At 23.0% G+C, this 17,081-nt stretch overlaps 1 protein-coding gene across 10 annotated transcripts in view; it reads right to left on the minus strand.

The window, feature by feature from the left end:
* LOC122509419 overlaps positions 1–17,081 on the minus strand; it is a 50,739-nt gene that overhangs the window by 18,438 nt on the left and 15,220 nt on the right. For 5 of the 10 annotated variants that reach the window (XM_043623476.1, XM_043623475.1, XM_043623468.1 and 2 more), the window contains 9 exons: positions 16,590–17,079; positions 13,699–13,932; positions 11,620–11,931; positions 11,271–11,402; positions 10,425–11,161; positions 7,714–7,906; positions 7,169–7,474; positions 3,923–3,959; positions 1,291–1,433 (listed from right to left, as the gene is read on the minus strand). In XM_043623476.1, coding sequence (XP_043479411.1) covers positions 1,291–1,433; positions 3,923–3,959; positions 7,169–7,474; positions 7,714–7,906; positions 10,425–11,161; positions 11,271–11,402; positions 11,620–11,931; positions 13,699–13,932; positions 16,590–17,079 — 2,584 coding nt within the window. The remainder of the gene's footprint in view (positions 1–1,290; positions 1,434–3,922; positions 3,960–7,168; positions 7,475–7,713; positions 7,907–10,424; positions 11,162–11,270; positions 11,403–11,619; positions 11,932–13,698; positions 13,933–16,589; positions 17,080–17,081) is intronic. The other 5 variants (XM_043623477.1, XM_043623470.1, XM_043623469.1 and 2 more) reach the window with 4 other exon arrangements.

Consider the following 17,081-nt stretch of genomic DNA (forward strand, 5'->3'; position numbering starts at 1 on the left):
AAAGAAATAGAAACTAAAAAGAAATAATATTCTTTTAAAGAAATAAAAATTTGAAAATAATTCTTTGGAATATTCAATATTTTCAAATAAATAAAAATTCAAAAAATATTCTTTCAGAGAAATACGAAATAAAAAGAAATATTCTTTCAAAGTGTAATAGAAACTAAAAATAAATATTCTTTTAAAGAAATAAAAATTCAAAAAATATTCTTTCAAAGAAATAGAAACTAAAAATAATTCAAAAAAATATAAATTCAAAAAAAAATTCTATCCAAGAAATAAACATTTAAAAAATATTCTTTTAAAGAAATAAAAATTTGAAAATAATTCTTTGGAATATTCATTATTTTCAAATAAATAAAAATTCAAAAAATATTCTTTCAGAGAAATAGGAACTAAAAAGAAATATTCTTTCAAAAAAATAGAAACTAAAAATAAATATTCTTTTAAAGAAATAAATTAAATTCAAAAAATATTCTTTCAAACAAATAAAAATTTCAAAATAATTTTATTTTTCGAAAATTCAATATATTTTCAAATAAATAAAAATTCAAAAAATATTCTTATAAAGAAATAGAAACTAAAAAGAAATATTCTTTCAAATAAATAAAAAATTCAAAAAATATTCTTTCAAAGAAATAGAAATTAAAAAGAAATAAAAATTTGAAAATAATTTTATTTGAAAATAATTCTTTTAAATATTCAATACTTTCAAATAAACAAAAATTCAAAAAATATTCTTTTAAAGAAATAAAAAATAAGAAAAATATTCTTTCAAATAAATAGAAAAATAAATTCTTTCAATGAAGAAAAATTGAAAGAATATTCTTTCAAATAAATAAAAATAAAAGAAGAATCTTCTCTAAGTAAATAAAAATAACGTCGGTGAAGTTCACAACGTTTATAATAAACAAATATAGAAAAAAAACTTTTTTCTATTCAAATTTTTGTAACAATTTTGTTTTTTGAGTGAAAAATATTTTTTTCCCACAATCGTTGGATAATAAACATTGTGGATTTCACCGACGTTAAAAATAAATATTCAAAATGAACAAAAAATTAAAAATATTCTTCTTTTTTTTGGAATTATTCGCTACATTTGAGTCATTTTAGTTTATGACGACCTAATTTTTTCGTGCGTTGTCTTTAAGAGAAATTTTTTTAAGAGAATTTATTACATATGTATACGTTCATTACTTGTGCTATAATATGTAAAATTATTTTTGTCAGAAAATTTTATTGAGAGAGAGAGAGATAGAGAGATAGAGAGAGAAAGAAAGAGAAAATTACCTTTATCCTGGAGACGGCCTCTTCCGCCTGGCACATGCGAGTCGATTTTGTTGGTTGTCCTTCGCAGACCAATTGCGTTGATCCAAGATATCTCGCTCGAAAGAGAACACCCTCGATTAGGACTGATGGATCGTTCAGCAGGGCTGAAATTGTCATTGAAACATACCATTTTGAATTAGAAGATTGATCAACTAAAGTGCCAAATACAGCGAAATAGTCTGCGGAGCAGTGAAGTGCTCTTATCGTTGAAACGGGAACAATTTCCAAAAATTTCTCATTCTCATTATTATTTTCCTTATTACTACAACTAATCACTAAATTCGGATCACTTATGATAAAATCCAGGTCGTCACTTTTTTCCGATTTCATTTTTTGTTTATTTCACTTCACTCATCGAATAATCACTTGCAACTTCTTCTCTTTTTCTATTTTTACTATTTTCCTCTATTTCACTTTTGGTTTTTTTTATTTTTACTTTTTGTTCCTTTATTCCATTTTTTTTTTATTTTTTTATTTTCTTTCTTTTATTTTTGCTTTTTTATTCAATTTTTTATTTTTCAATTCTATTTTTAATTTTTTATTCTATTTATTTTCTCACTTTAGTTTAATTTACTTTTTTATTCTATTTACTTTCTATTCACTTTACTTTAATTCACTTTTTTTTATTCCACTTTCTTCTATTTTTACTTTTTTACTCTATTTTTTTTATTTTTCATCGATTATTAGTAAAAATTTCACTGACTGGAAAAATAGAGTTTCTTTTAATTACAGAGAAGCTGTAGATCATCTCAAAGACTGCTATCTGATGGACAAATTTGACAGTAACTGAATTACGATACTGATAAAAAAAATCTTTTTACAATCAAAGAAAAGATAAAATCATTCGTGTTGAAGAAATAAAAAAAAAAAGAGTAAATTTACTCAAAGATTTGAGAGATGATTTGTAAATAAATTGAAAATAGAAATTTATTAATGCCTTGAACTGTTTGCGTCTTCTTTGACATGACACTAGTTGACGTTACGATATTATAGTGCAGAGTAAAGCACTGCTCCGCAGACATGGTTAATTCAACAATTATTAAGTCATTTATTCCCTCATGAGTATGTAATTACTTTCGTGTTTACGAGAATGCGAGTCGATATTAACACGCACATTCCAATGGAAAGAGAAAGGCTGATTATTATTTTCAAATTAAAGGAAAAAAAAATATTAGAGAGAGGGAATAAAAGTTATATAATTCGAGAAAAAAAAATGTACCCACCACGTGTTAGTCGATGGAGGCAAATACATGCAACCAGGTCCAAATTGAAGCAGCGTTTAAGGAAGATTAAAAATACAATTAGTATTCTCATTTTCAACAGGTCATGCTTCTGAAATTCACCAATTCTAAATTAAACTTTTACAAATTTACCTACGAGCTATTTATCTGAAATTTTGTTTATTCACAATTTCGTTAATTGTGCTGTGCCTATTTTTTTCTACTTATTTTTCCTTATTTTTTCTACTTATACCAGAATAAAATTTTTGTTAGTAATCAAACCACTAAACATGCATTAAGCAAAAATTGCTTTTTATCCACCAATTTCTTATTTTCACTTAAATATTGCGCCAACGTTTTACATTAAATAAATAATATTAAGAGAATAAATAAAAATTTTAAAAATGTTTCATAATTGAAATTAAACATTAATTTAATTATTGAATTTTATAAAAATTTTAGAAAATAATTGAATTCTTTTGAAATAATTTATAAGGAATTAATAAAAAAAATTGAATTCTTTCGTGAAATTTTTTTGAAAATAATTGAATTTTTGCCAAGAATGTACTATTTATAAATATAATTGAATTGTTTTGAAGGATTTATTAAAATTTTAGAAAATAATTTTATTCGTTTGTGAAATATTAAAATTTTGTTTAAAAATAATTGAATTTTTGCAAAAAAATTTCTTATCTATAAAAATAATTGAATTCTTACGAAGAATGTTATTATTTATGAAAAGAATTGAATTTTATTAAAATTTCAGAAATCAATAAAGAAGAATAATTAATTAGTATAAATTGGATGAATTGGAGTTCTAATTTTTATAGAAATAATTAAAGTTCAAAAAGGTTTTACATTGAAAGTATTTTGAAAGTTCTTAAAAAATCGTAATTAAATTTTTTTGAAAATAGTTGAATTCTCGAAAACAATTTCAAAAATTGAAAAAATAGGAAATTTTCTAAAATTTAATTAAAGTAAATTTTATATTTCAAAAAATTTTATTTTTTCACTTTAAAAAATTATTTTTAAATATTATTGCATTTTTTGAAGAATTGTAACTAAAAATTTGGAGAATCTAAGAAAAAAATTGAAATATAGTGAATTTTTTTAAATGTTCAGCACCGGAAATATAAAAGCAATAAGAAGAATAATAAAAAATAAATAAATGGAGAGCAAAGGAATTTAATATCCCAACCAACAAAATTGATAATCAATTTATGTAAAACGAGGCGAAATGTAAAGTTCAATAAATTTTTCCCGCGATGAGGTTAATATAAATTGTCGAAAAAAGCGAAAATTAAAAAAAAAATTGAAGTACCAAATTAGATTCACAAACCAGAAATCCCAAAAAAAGAAAAAATTCTCATTACCTTCTTTGTTTCTGCTCTTCTTCTTCCCCTCCTTATCCTGAAAAAATATCAATATTGTAATTTTTGCATATAGTCAACAAAAATTTCTTCTCTATTTATGAATATATTCAATGAAAAAACCCATCATGATTTTTGTATTAAAATTTGAAACATTTCAAAATTCAAATATATTCAAAATCGAAACGACAGTATAAATTTAACATTTATAAAGTGAAATTAATTCAAATATTCAATAATCTCGATGGATTCATATTTTATATAAATTTACGAAAAAAAAACACATACAGACGTGCAACATACATTCATGAAAAAACTTTGTCCCCATAAAAATAGAAGGAAAAAAAATTATAATTCTCTCAAAGTTCAAAATAATCAAATTAAATTTAAATTTCTAACACTTTTTTTTTGTTTATAAAAAATTATAAATTATATTGAGTTGACATTTATTTCCTGTAGTTTACATTAATTTCCAATAATTGGTACTCGACGTAAATGATAAACATTATTATTAATTCAATTAATTTAATCAATTCATTTTTGAAACGATAAAATAAACTTTTTTCTTTTACGGGAGAAAAAAAATTGTTTGTAAAAAAAGTTTCAAATTAAGAATTTTACTACCTTTTTTTAACGATTTTTCTGTTTTTAAATGCTGAATAAAACTCATGCAATCGATACCAAAGGATTTAACGTGTATAACAAGTTATTTCAACGATTAGACTTTATAATGGTAATGGAAAATGATAAATTTGCAATATTTCTCTATTTGCACAATAAACAGTTTCTTTTAATTGATATAAATATTAAAAAGTTTGCTTTATTTTTTTCTGTTACTAGAAAATCTTGCTTGAAAATAATTTATATTATAATTTATATTATCACAAAAAAAGAAAGTTTCCTTAGATATTAATTTATAACTATAAATTTTCAACGGACGTCAACTTTTTTAATAATTATATGTTTTATAAAACTTACTATTTAATATTTAATAATTAGAATTAATTAATTTATTAATTCAATCTCCAGAAAAAATAACTTCTTTACTCAGGTTTATTACAAAAATTTTGCTATCAATTTCCCTGATTTTCAGAAAAAATATTAATTTCTTTCCTTATTTTGCTGATAGTTTCAATTATATAAATTTTTGTAAAATTCAATTATTTTCCAAATTTTCAGTTAAAATTCTTCAAAAAAGATATTCGAATAAATAATTATTTTATTTATAATAAATTCTTTCATTTCTTGTTATAATTCTTTTAAAAGTAAATAAATAACATTTCTTGAAATATTAAATTTATTTCATTGAAATTTAACAACATTTCCAATTGTGTCAATTTTTCAAAAATTATTTTCGAGAATTTAACTATCATCAAAAAATTCTAATTGCAATTTTTCAAAAGCCTTATTTTTTTATTTATGAAAATACTCGAATTGTTAAGAAGAATATTATTAAAATTTTTGAAAGAAATTAAATTGTTTTGAAAAACTTTATGAAAATTTATGAATATAATGATTGAATTTTTGCAAAGAATTTTTTAAAAATTATTAATTTAAATCATCTAAAAAATTTTATTATTTATAAAAATAATTGAATTGCAAAATATTAAATAATTGAATTCTTAACAATAGATTTATTATTTATAAAAATACTTTAATTTTTGCAAAGAATTTCATTGTAATTTTTAATAATAATTGAATTTCTGTTACAAATTTTATTATTAATAAAAATAATTGAATTCTGCAAAGAATTTTCTTAAAATGTTGATAAATAATTGAATTCCTGTTGAGAATTTTAATTTTTAATCAAATTAATTTAATTCTTGTGAAGAATTTAAAAAAAATTTAATCTGCATAAATGTTATTATTTATGAAAATAATTGAATTCCTGTGGAAAATTTTTTATTTTTTATGAAAATAATTGAATTACGGTCAAGAATTTTAGTTAAATTTTTTTAAATAATTGAACACCTGCCCAGAATTTTATTATTAATGAAAAAACTGAATTTTGCGAAGAATTTTCTTCAAAAGTAGATAAATAATTGAATTCCTGTTGAGAATTCAAATTTTTAATCAAAATAATTTAATTCTTGTGAAGAATTTCAAAAAAATTTAATATTAATTCAATTTCTGCATAAAAGTTATTAATATTTATGAAAATAATTGAATTCCTGTGGAAAATTTTTTATTTATTATGAAAATAATTGAATTACGGTCAAGAATTTTAGTTAAATTTTTTTAAATAATTGAACTTCTACCAAGAATTTTATTATTAATAAAAATAATTGAATTTTGCGAAGAATTTTCTTCAAAAGTAGATAAATAATTGAATTCCTGCTGAGAATTTTAATTTTTAATCAAAATAATTTAATTCTTGTGAAGAATTTCAAAAAAAATTTAATATTAATTTAATTTCTGCATAAAAGTTATTATTTATGAGAATAATTGAATTCCTGTAGAAAATTTTTTATTTATAAAAATAATTGAATTACGGTCAAGAATTTTAGTCAAATTTTTTAAAATAATTGATCTCATTAAAATTGATAATAATTATTAAATTTTTGCGAAGAATTTTATTAAAATTTTAAAAAATAATTCAATTCTTATATCAAAAAATTTATTATTTATGAATATAATTGAATTCTTGGTAGTAGTTATTTTATTATTTGTGAAAATAATTGAATTTCTGTGTAGAATATTATTAAATTTTTTTGAATACTTGAATTCTTCCTAAAATTTTATTACAATTTATTAAAATAATTAAATTCTTTTAAGAAATTTTATAAAATGAAAGTAATTGAATTTCTGCGAAGAATTTTATTATTTATGAAAATACTCGAATTGGTGCAAAGAATTTTATTAAACTTTTTAAAATAATTGAATTGTTTTGAATTATTTTGTTAAAATTCATAAAAATAATTGGTTTATGAAAATAATTGAAAATTTTTCAAAAATATACATATAATTATTGAAAAAGTTAGTCCGGTATTATTTAAATGTCTTCATTCAATCGAAGCAAGATAAAAAAAGAAGACTTTATAAACTCTAAGTGATTGGCAAAAAAAAAAATGAATGTAGTGTTGGATATTGAAAATCAGTGTCTGTGAGTGTGAAATAAAATGAAAAAAAAAACATGACATTGTTTTGTTGTTTTGTTTGGCATTGCAGACTATAAGGTAAAACTCTATTCTACAAGCCATAGTCAGAGGCAGAGGCAGAGGCTAACAACCATAGCATTTGAAGGGGCACCTTTTTCACCTTACTGCTGGATTCCTGGTGGCTCTGGGGAGGTGAGGGAGAGTTTTTAATCGGGGTCTTCTGTGGACTCGACGTAGGTTGTGTAGGGGAAGATATTTCGCGTTCCGAAGGAGATGATTGAATGACTGTTACTACGGGAGGTGGGGAAATAGAGGCCGAAGTTGATGGCAACGGTTCGGATTGTGCAATTGGTTCTAAAGGAGTGACACTTAAGGTTTTGGGAGGCGTTTGCTTTGGAGTTGCAATTTTTGCACTCATTGATGGTAACATTGTCCTAGTCTTAGGTTTCCTCCACCCCTGTGCAACATCAAGTCATTATTAGTCGTTAGAGCGTTATACATTGAGTAACACACGTTTTGCTGGCTAATTATTATTATTATTATGTATAAAGGATCGAAAAATTAAACTCTAACAATTGGCTAAGATTCTACTATAGTCGACAGATTTTTTTTTTGTTCATAAAAAAAAGAGAAAAAATATTTGCTTTTCTGTAGACTAAGCAGCATCTTAGAGGGAAAAATTTTTCCAAAATTTACCTTGTCATCGTAAAATCCTTGATCGTCGGTTCGTTGTTGACCAAGTAGGCGATCCGTTTCGAGATCAGTGTCAGCCTCCTCTTCATCGACGCCTTCTTCGCCGACCTCTAGTTCTCTTTCCTCGAGACCCCTTCTTATTTCCGAATCTTCGCTGTTAGTTTCTGTGCAGACTCTCCGTCTGCCATCGAGTAAACTATATCTTAGTTAGATGCACTTGTATTACTTAATTCTGTAATTTTCACCGCAAGTATTCCAAAACTCATGTTGATAAATTTTAAGACCCGTTAATACATTCAGGATTCGCACTCAATAATTAATTTTAAAAAAGGAGCAAAAAGCAGTTTTAAGAATGAAAAAAGTAGTAAAAAAGCAGCTATCAAATTTTGATGACTAAAAAAAACTCGTTTTAGTTGATTCACAAAAATCATACGGATTCTATTTTGTATATACACATTCAATTATTATCTAAAATTTTAACTGAAATTCATTTTTGAATCAATTCTTATTAGGAAGTTCTACCAGAATTCAATTATTTAAATACAAAAGACAATTAACTCATAGAATAATTGATTACTTCTGAGAATCGAATACTTATAGAGAATTTTACAAAAATTTTTGAAAATAATTGATTTCATTCCAAGAATTCTAATAAATTTTTTAAAAACAATTAAAATTTTCGAGGAAGTTTATTTAAAATATTAAAAATAATTAAAAATCTGTAAGGATTTTTTTTATTACTAATAAAAATAATTGAATTTGTGCAACGAATTTTATTAATTTTTTTTTAAATAATTGAATTCCTGTGACAAATTTCATTATTTGTAAAAATAGTTGAATTCTTGGGAAGAATTTTATTAAAATTTTTGGAAATAATTAAATTCTTTCGAGAAATTCATTGAAAATTGTATTAAAAATAATTGACATCCGGAAAAGAATTCTCGCGAAGAATTTTATTATTTATCGAAATAATTGAATTTCTGTGAAAAATTTTATTATTTCTAAAAATAATTGAATTCTTGGGAAGAATTTTATTATTTGTAAAAATAATTGAATTCTTGGGAAGAATTTTATTGAAATTTTTTGAAATAATTAAATTCTTTCGAGAAATTCATATCAAATTGTATTAAAAATAATTGAAATCTGGCAAAGAATTCTTGCGAAGAATTTTATTATTTACGGAAATAATTGAATTTCTGTGAATAATTTTATTATTTGAAAAAATAATTGAATTCTTATGAAGAATTTTATTAATGTTTTTCTGGAAATAATTGATCTTTTTGAATTATTTTAATAAAATTTAAAAGAATAATAATTCAATTATTTCGATTAATTGAATTCAAATTGTATTAAAAAGAATTGAATTCTTCTAAAAAGAACTTTATGAAAAGTTTTAAAAATAATTGAATTTCTCTAAAGAATTTTATTATATATTTATGAAATTAATTGAACTCTCGAATTTTTTTTAGATGAATTCAATTAAGATTGTATTGAAAATAATTCAATTCTTGTGTAAAATTTCATTAAGATGATAAAAATAATGTAATTCTTTCTAAAAATTGTATTGAAAGTAATTGAATTTGTACGAAGAATTTTATTATTTATGAAAATACTCGAATTGATGTGAAGAATTTTATTAGTTTCTGGAAATTATTTGATCTTTTTGAATCATTTTATTAAAATTTTAAAGAATAATTCAATTATTTTTAATAATTCAATTAAAATTGTATTAAACATAATGGAATTCTTAGGACGAATTTAATTATTTATGAAAATAATTGAATTCTTTTAAGGAATATTATTAAATTTTTTGAAAATAATTAAATTCTTTTAAGCAATATTATTAAATTTTTTTAAAAATAATTAAACTCTTTTCAGATAGTTTATTAAAATAGTAGATATTTAAAATAATTGCATTTGAGCAAAAAATTGCATTGTTTGTGAAAATAATTGAATTCATGCAACGAATTTTATTAATTTTTTTTTATATAATTGAATTCCTGTGAAAAATTTCATTATTTGTAAAAATAATTGAATTCTTGCGAAGAATTTTATTATCTACAATTTTTTCAATTATTTTTAATACAATTTTAAATTAACTTTGAAAGAATTTAAAATTGTATTAAATATATTTGAAATCCTATAAAGAATTCTTGCGAAGAATTTTATTATTTATGGAAATAATTGAATTCCTATGAAAAATGTTATTATTTAAAAAAAATAATTGAATTCTTATGAAGAATTTTATTAACGTTTCTGGAAATAATTGATCTTTTTGAATCATTTTATTAAAATTTAAAAGAATAATTCAATTATTTCGAATAATTGAATTCAAATTGTATTAAAAATAATTAAATTCTTGACAAAAAAATATTCTTAAATTTTTTGAAAATAATTGTATCGCTTCAATGAATTTTTATTAAAATAATTGTGAAGTTTCTCTAAAAATTTTATTAAAATTTTTGAGAATTATATCTTTATTTCAACTATTAACCGATGGAAAGTAGTGCAAATTCTCAATAAAAAGGAAAAAGTAGTTTTTAATGGCACAAATCTAAAAAAGGTTTTCAAATAGTAGCTAATTGTAAAAAAAGTATTAAAAAGTTGATTTTAGTAAAAGAGTGCGAATTCTATTTATTGCTTCTTTTTCGCAGTTTAATTTTTTTTTTTAACCACCACGCGTTTTGGAATACTTCAAACGGTGTGACACTTACCTTGGAATCCAAATGGGACTCACACTCGACTCCAAATGATCTTCAGAGGGTGATTTAGCGGGTAGTATTTTAGTTCTCTGTAGTGCCATTTTAATATCCTTAATAGCAGCTTCAACCTCGCCTCCAATTTCTAAATTAACACTCTGCCTTCCCTGAGGTGCTGGAGGTGGTGGAGTTGCCAATGGATCTAAACCATCTAATTGCAATTCACTAGTGTCATAGGAATTCTCTTTTTTCACGAATAAATCAGGTGACGCTGTTTTAAGTGTATGTAAAATATCTTTAGTAACATTTAAACTGACATCCTTTCCCGTATCATTGTCAGTGCCTAGCATATCGTTTCGTGTTCTTTGGATTATTTCCTTTTCAATTTCATTGATTTGCCGTTTCATTAGCATTACAGTGGGATTGTTGTTATCTGTATCGCTTGCGTGTCCACTTGAGAGACCATCTTCGAGAACAGGCATACTGGTATATATCCTTAGGGAATCAGAATTATTTCCTAAATCTCCCACTGATCCAAGTAATCCACTAGCGGGCAACAATTCATTGTCCATCATCATAAGGGACATTTCACTATCTAGATCACCACAATTGCTATCGCAGTCTGTCGTTTCTGGACTTAGGGTAAAATTTCGAGAATGTCCAACTTGTAATCCCACTTCTGTTTCTCCCAAATCTTCACTGCTTCCAGTGCCCATCGATAAATCCAGGAAATTACTTTCATGTTCGATGGTCTGAAAAGAAAAAAATATAGAAAAATTTATCGTTTCAGTCGAAATAAAATTACAAAAAAAGGTCGTTTCTTATTCAGAATTTTTTATAAAAATTCGATATTTAACGAACCGTTTGAGGATAGTCTGATTTTTGCTTTTTCGGAGATTCGTGAACTAATACTTCCTCGTTAGGAAGTCCGCTTGCTAACCGTTGACCAACATAGGAACTACCGCCTTGTCTCCTCAGTTCATAATCAAGATCCTGTAAATAATATTTATATTGCTAAGTGTTTTTGTAAAAATTACAAATGTAATTCTAGTAGTTTTATTCTGTTTATTTTTTAAATATACTTAAAATTAAAAAAAAATATTAAATATATTAAAAACAAAAATTTTTTTTTTAATTTATAGGATAAATTTAATTTTTACTCTTTTTAAATTTCAACAAAATTAAAGAATTTAAAGCAAAGAAAACTCACTTGAAAAGCAAAAGAATCTGTATTATTTTCCTTTTCTTCCGATGGAGGTGGACACTTGAAGAATTCCTCGAGAACTTTTCGTGTCTCGGAAAATTCGTACAAATAATCGAATGTACTGCCTCCTGGTGAAACAAGACTGCTAATTGTTTCCGATGGTAAGACAGATGTAGTCAAAGGATCATCATCCTTATCGTCGACTTCTGTTTTATTTAAAGGCGTTAAAGAATTTGTATTTTGATCCTCTGAATGCATAACAGCCGACTCTATCACAGATTCTTGTATATTTAAACTCTCATTGCAATTATCTTCTTTCTGTTAAAAAAAAACGAAATAGATATTAAATTTTTCTATTACATTATTTTTTTTTTTATTTTAACCAACAAAACTGCAAGTACGTAAAATTTTACAGCCTATTGTTAGTTACAAAAACTGCCTTTTTTAAATTTTAACATGAAAATTTATTATTGCTTTCAAAATTTAATTTTTCAAAATATAAATTTTCACAATATAATTTTCCAAAAATACAATTATATTCTAAACTAATTTTCAAAAGTAATCAAATTAAATTCTTTTAAATATAAAATTTATTTCAATAAAATTTGCCAAAACTTTTAATTGTTTCAATTTTCTAAATTATTTTTGGGAATTCAATTATCTTCAAAAATTGAAATTATAATTTATCAAAAACCTGATTTTTTTAGAATTTCTGCATTAAATCATTCAAAAATTCAATAATTTTTGTTAAACAAATATATTTCAAAAATTATTGTTATTTATTTTATTTGAAATTTCAAATAATTTCAATGTAAAACCTTTTCGAATTTAATTATTTCTAAAAATTACAACTGCTGTTCTTCCAAAATTAAATAATTTTTTAGATTTTTAAAATTTTTGTGGAAATTCTTTTTCAAATCAATTCTTATTAGAATTCAATGATAATTCTATTATTTAAATACAAAACTAAGTGGTAAAATCATTGATTATTTCTAAAAATTGCAACTGTAACTCTACCTATTGATTTTTTGTAATTTGAGGAAGAAGATTTATAGAATATTGAAGATTTTGAATAATGAATATTTTTTTGAATAATTATTTTAATAATAATAATTTTTTTATTATGATATCTATTGTTCCTTAACAAATAACTTGTCTTAAAAAAATTGTAGGTTATATTTTTTATGTGAAAATGAGAAAAGTACGGAAAATACACAAAATGGAAAAATACAAAAATGAAAATTTGATTTTAGTTAATTAAAAATGAACTATTTATTAGAATTAAAGTGGAAAAGTATCAAGATAACAGATTCCCGGTCATTTTCCCGAATGGCATTTCCCGATTGACCTTTTTCCCGAATAATTTTTTTCCCGAATTAATATGTTCCCGAATGATTTTTTTGTCGAATAGTTTATTTTCCCGAATAATTTTTTTCCCGAATTACTATGTTCCCGAATGATTTCTTTGTCGAATAGTTTATTTTCCCGAATAATTTTTTTCGAACATAATTATTTCCTGAATGAGATATTTTGCAGCATTATTTTTTACAAATGTATTTATTAGAATGTATTTATTTGATAAAAAATAAAAATATATATAAATTATATAAAATATAAAGCGATTATAAAACAATATTTTCGCGTCCATATTTTAAAATTTTTAAAATATTATTCTTATAACTTCCAAAAAAGCAAAAATTGACGTCTAAAACAATAGTAATTAATAATATAAATAGGTTTAATGTTACCATAGCAACGACCGTAAAAAATTAATTTTTGTAATTCTTACGAATACAATAATTCAAAAAAAGGTAATTCGTGAAAAAATTTTTCGGGAAATAAATTATTCGGGAGAAAAATAATTCGGGAAATTAATTATTCGGGAAAAAAATAATTCGGGAAAATAGATTCGGGGAAATGGTTATCGGGAAAATAGTTATTCGGGAAAATCGTCATTCGGGAACTCTCATTCGGGAAAATGGGCAGGAACGAGATAACCTATCACTTTTAAAAGATAAGTTACGTTTTGTCGTGGAGCGTCACTTTGCAGTAATATTTAATTACTAATAAAATATGAAAAAATACCTCTTTCTGATTAGGCGTGTTTGGTAATACTCTTTGTGGAAAACCTGGTCTTGGTGTCATGTAAACAGAAGGTGACGATAAAAGGGTTGGTAATCGTGGATTTTCACGAACTCCATAACGTCGAGGACTTTCGGAATATTGTGCAATAGGTAATTCGCCAATTACTCTGGTAACTTTGTGATTGCGTTCAGGAGAAGGAGAATGTGCTTCGCAATCACTTGCTGGTGTTACAACCTGTAAATCAATTCAATATATTATAAACAATTTCAAAAGACAGATTAAATACATTGTCGAAATGTGTTCATTTCGACAGATTCAAATTTGTTTTTTAATCCATCAGTTCGAGTCAATGCAAATTCCAATAAAATTTGCTTCAAGTGCATGAAAAAAATTGAAATATAAAAACTTCAAGTAAAGAACTTTGGGGAAATAAGCAAAAGAAACAAATAAGAAAACTAAGAATGCTAAGAAAGCTAACTAAGAAAGAAAACTAATTAAGAAAGTAAGAGACAAATAAAAAACTAAAAAATAAATACAAGGCTGCCACAGGTCAGGGAATTCAAAGAAAAATCAGGGATTTTTATTAAAAGTACTGGAAAGAATTTAATGTTTAGAATTTATAAGAAAATTCTGAATTTCTGAAAAAACCTTAAATTTCTTCTATTTCTGACAATAATTTATTTTGAATAACTTAATTCTATTGAAGAACTACCATAAAGTTATTACTTATAATTCAAATATTTTTAAAAATATTAAAATTCTTTTCAGATATTCAATTATTCTCTAAAAATAAAAGAAAATTCTCGTCAACATTTTAATTATCTTTATAAATAGCAAAATTCTTCGCCAAAATTTAATTATATTTAGAAATTTTTATAAAATTCATTGTAAAATTCAATTATTTTTATAAATAACAATATTCATCTCAAGAATTCAATTATTTTCCAAATAACAAAAAAAAAATTCTTCGACGAAATTCAATTCTTTTCAGGAATTTTAATAAAATTCATTGCAAAACTCAATTATTTTCATAAATAATAGTATTTATCACAAGAATTCAATTATTTTCAAAAGTAATAAAATTTCAATTATTTAAAAAAATTTTAATAAAATTCATGGCAAAATTTCGATTATTTGCAAAAATTTTTCTTAATTCGATAATTTTCAATATTCTACTATTTTAATAAAATTTCCCAAAAGAATTCAATTATTAAACAAAAATTTTGATAATATTCTACACGAATATTCAATTACCTTCCAAACAAAAAAAAATTTTACAGGAATTCAATTATTTAAAATAGAATTTGCATACATTTTTTTCGAAAAAATCAAATGTTTTAAAATTTGTCATTAAATTATTCGCAGTAATTAACTTAATTTCATAAATTTTAAAATTCTTTTCAGGGATTTAATTATTTTTATAAATATTAAAATCATTCGGAGGAAGACAATGATTTTCATAAATAACAATATTCATTACAAGAATTCAATTATTTTCAAAAATTTTAATAAAATTCATTGCAAAATTTCAATTGTTTTCAAAAATTTTTCTTAATTCAATAATTATAATCTATTATGTATTTTAATAAAATTTCCGAAAAGAATTCAATTATTTAAAAACTATTTTGACAAAGTTCTACAAGAATATTTAATTATTTTCTAAAATAATAAAAATTTCATAGCAATTCAAATATTAAAAATAGAATTAAATACATTTTTTCAAAAAAATCAATTGTTTGAAACTTTTTTATAAATTTTGTCGCAATAATTTAATTATTTTCATAAATAATAAAATTGATTGCGGAATTTCAATTATTTTTAATACAATTTTAATCGAATTCCTCCTAAAATGTAATTTTTCTTAAAAATTTTATTAAAATTCGTCGAAAGAATTCAATTATTCAAAAATTTGTTGATAAAATTATGTATAAGAATTATATTTTAAGAAACATTCAATTATTCAAAAAATTATCTATATTTGTATTTAAATAATGCAATTCTCGTAAAATTTACTAATAAAAATTGATTTAAAAATTAATTTCAGTTAAAGTTTAAGATAATAATTGAATTTTGGAGAAGTTACTAATAATTGCAATTTTTAGAAATAATTGAATTTTGTAAAAGTCGCAAATTAAAATCTTTGAAAAATTGAATTTTTCATACTTTTAATTAAAAATTCTGTGGAATTAATTTTTTTCAAAAAGTTTAATTGAAATTTTTTGAAATTATTTCAAGTTTTTATTTTCTAATGTATATTTAATTGAAGAATTTCCATATAATCGAAATTTCGTTAAATTGAATTGTAAACAAGACATTTACTTTACTGAATTGTAAAGTTCAAAAGAACTTTATCAAAAATTATTAAAAATAATTGATTTAAATAAGAATTTTAGTTAAAAAATCGCGAAATTATAATTGAATTGAAATGATGAAAATAATTTTAAAGAAGTTACAGTAACAATATTCTTATATTATAATATAAAATAATGATTTTATCACTCGGCCATCTTTAATTATCTTCATGTTTTATTATAAATATTTTTTTATAAGTAATTAAATTTCAAAAGGTTTGAATTAGAAATTTTGAAAATCTTAGTTCCCATGCAAAAATAATGATTAAATATTTATTTAAAAATGAAGTTATTGGTGTTTTTGAATAATTTTACACTTAAGGAAATTCATAAATAAATGCAATAGAATATTTTTTTTGAGTATTTAATCATTTCTAGAGTGAATCGGAGAATATTCTTTAGGGTCAGGGAAAAAGTCAAAATTTTGTCTTGTAATCAGGGAAAAAACAAAATTAAATTTTTGTGGCAACCCTTAAATAAGAAAGACAAGAAATAAATAAAGTCTAAGAAATAAAAAATTGAAAGAAGAGGAAATAATACCTTGAAAAAATCAGATGAATTTTGATGAAACGTTGGACTACTGCCAACGCTAGAACTAGGTGGTTCCGGAGGTATTCGTCCCCTGTGTGTATCATCGACACCCAATTCAGAATTTGTATTATTGATTTGAGTTGTATTAGTTGATCCTAAATCTAATCTGAGACCTTGCCAATTATCGTCGATGTCATCAAATACAACGACCTCTCCATCGCTAACAATTGCCATACTTCTAGCTGGTGTTGTATGATTCGATTGATAGTCTATACAATTTTTTGTCAGTCCATAATCCAATTCGGTAATACTTTTTGGTACACCATACTCTATATTATTGCTATTTAATATTGAGTCATAATTAATTATGCGATTGCTTTTAGGTGAATCGTAATCAAGAATTGATTTCACTGGATTTCGACGAACAGAGTGCACTTCGGATGAGAACACAGTCTCGGTTACTTCTCGATTCATACGATGTCTCTTAGTTTCTCCGCATCT

Source organism: Leptopilina heterotoma, unplaced genomic scaffold, assembly GCF_015476425.1.
Source record: "Leptopilina heterotoma isolate Lh14 unplaced genomic scaffold, ASM1547642v1 Lhet_60, whole genome shotgun sequence".
NCBI lineage: Eukaryota > Metazoa > Arthropoda > Insecta > Hymenoptera > Figitidae > Leptopilina > Leptopilina heterotoma.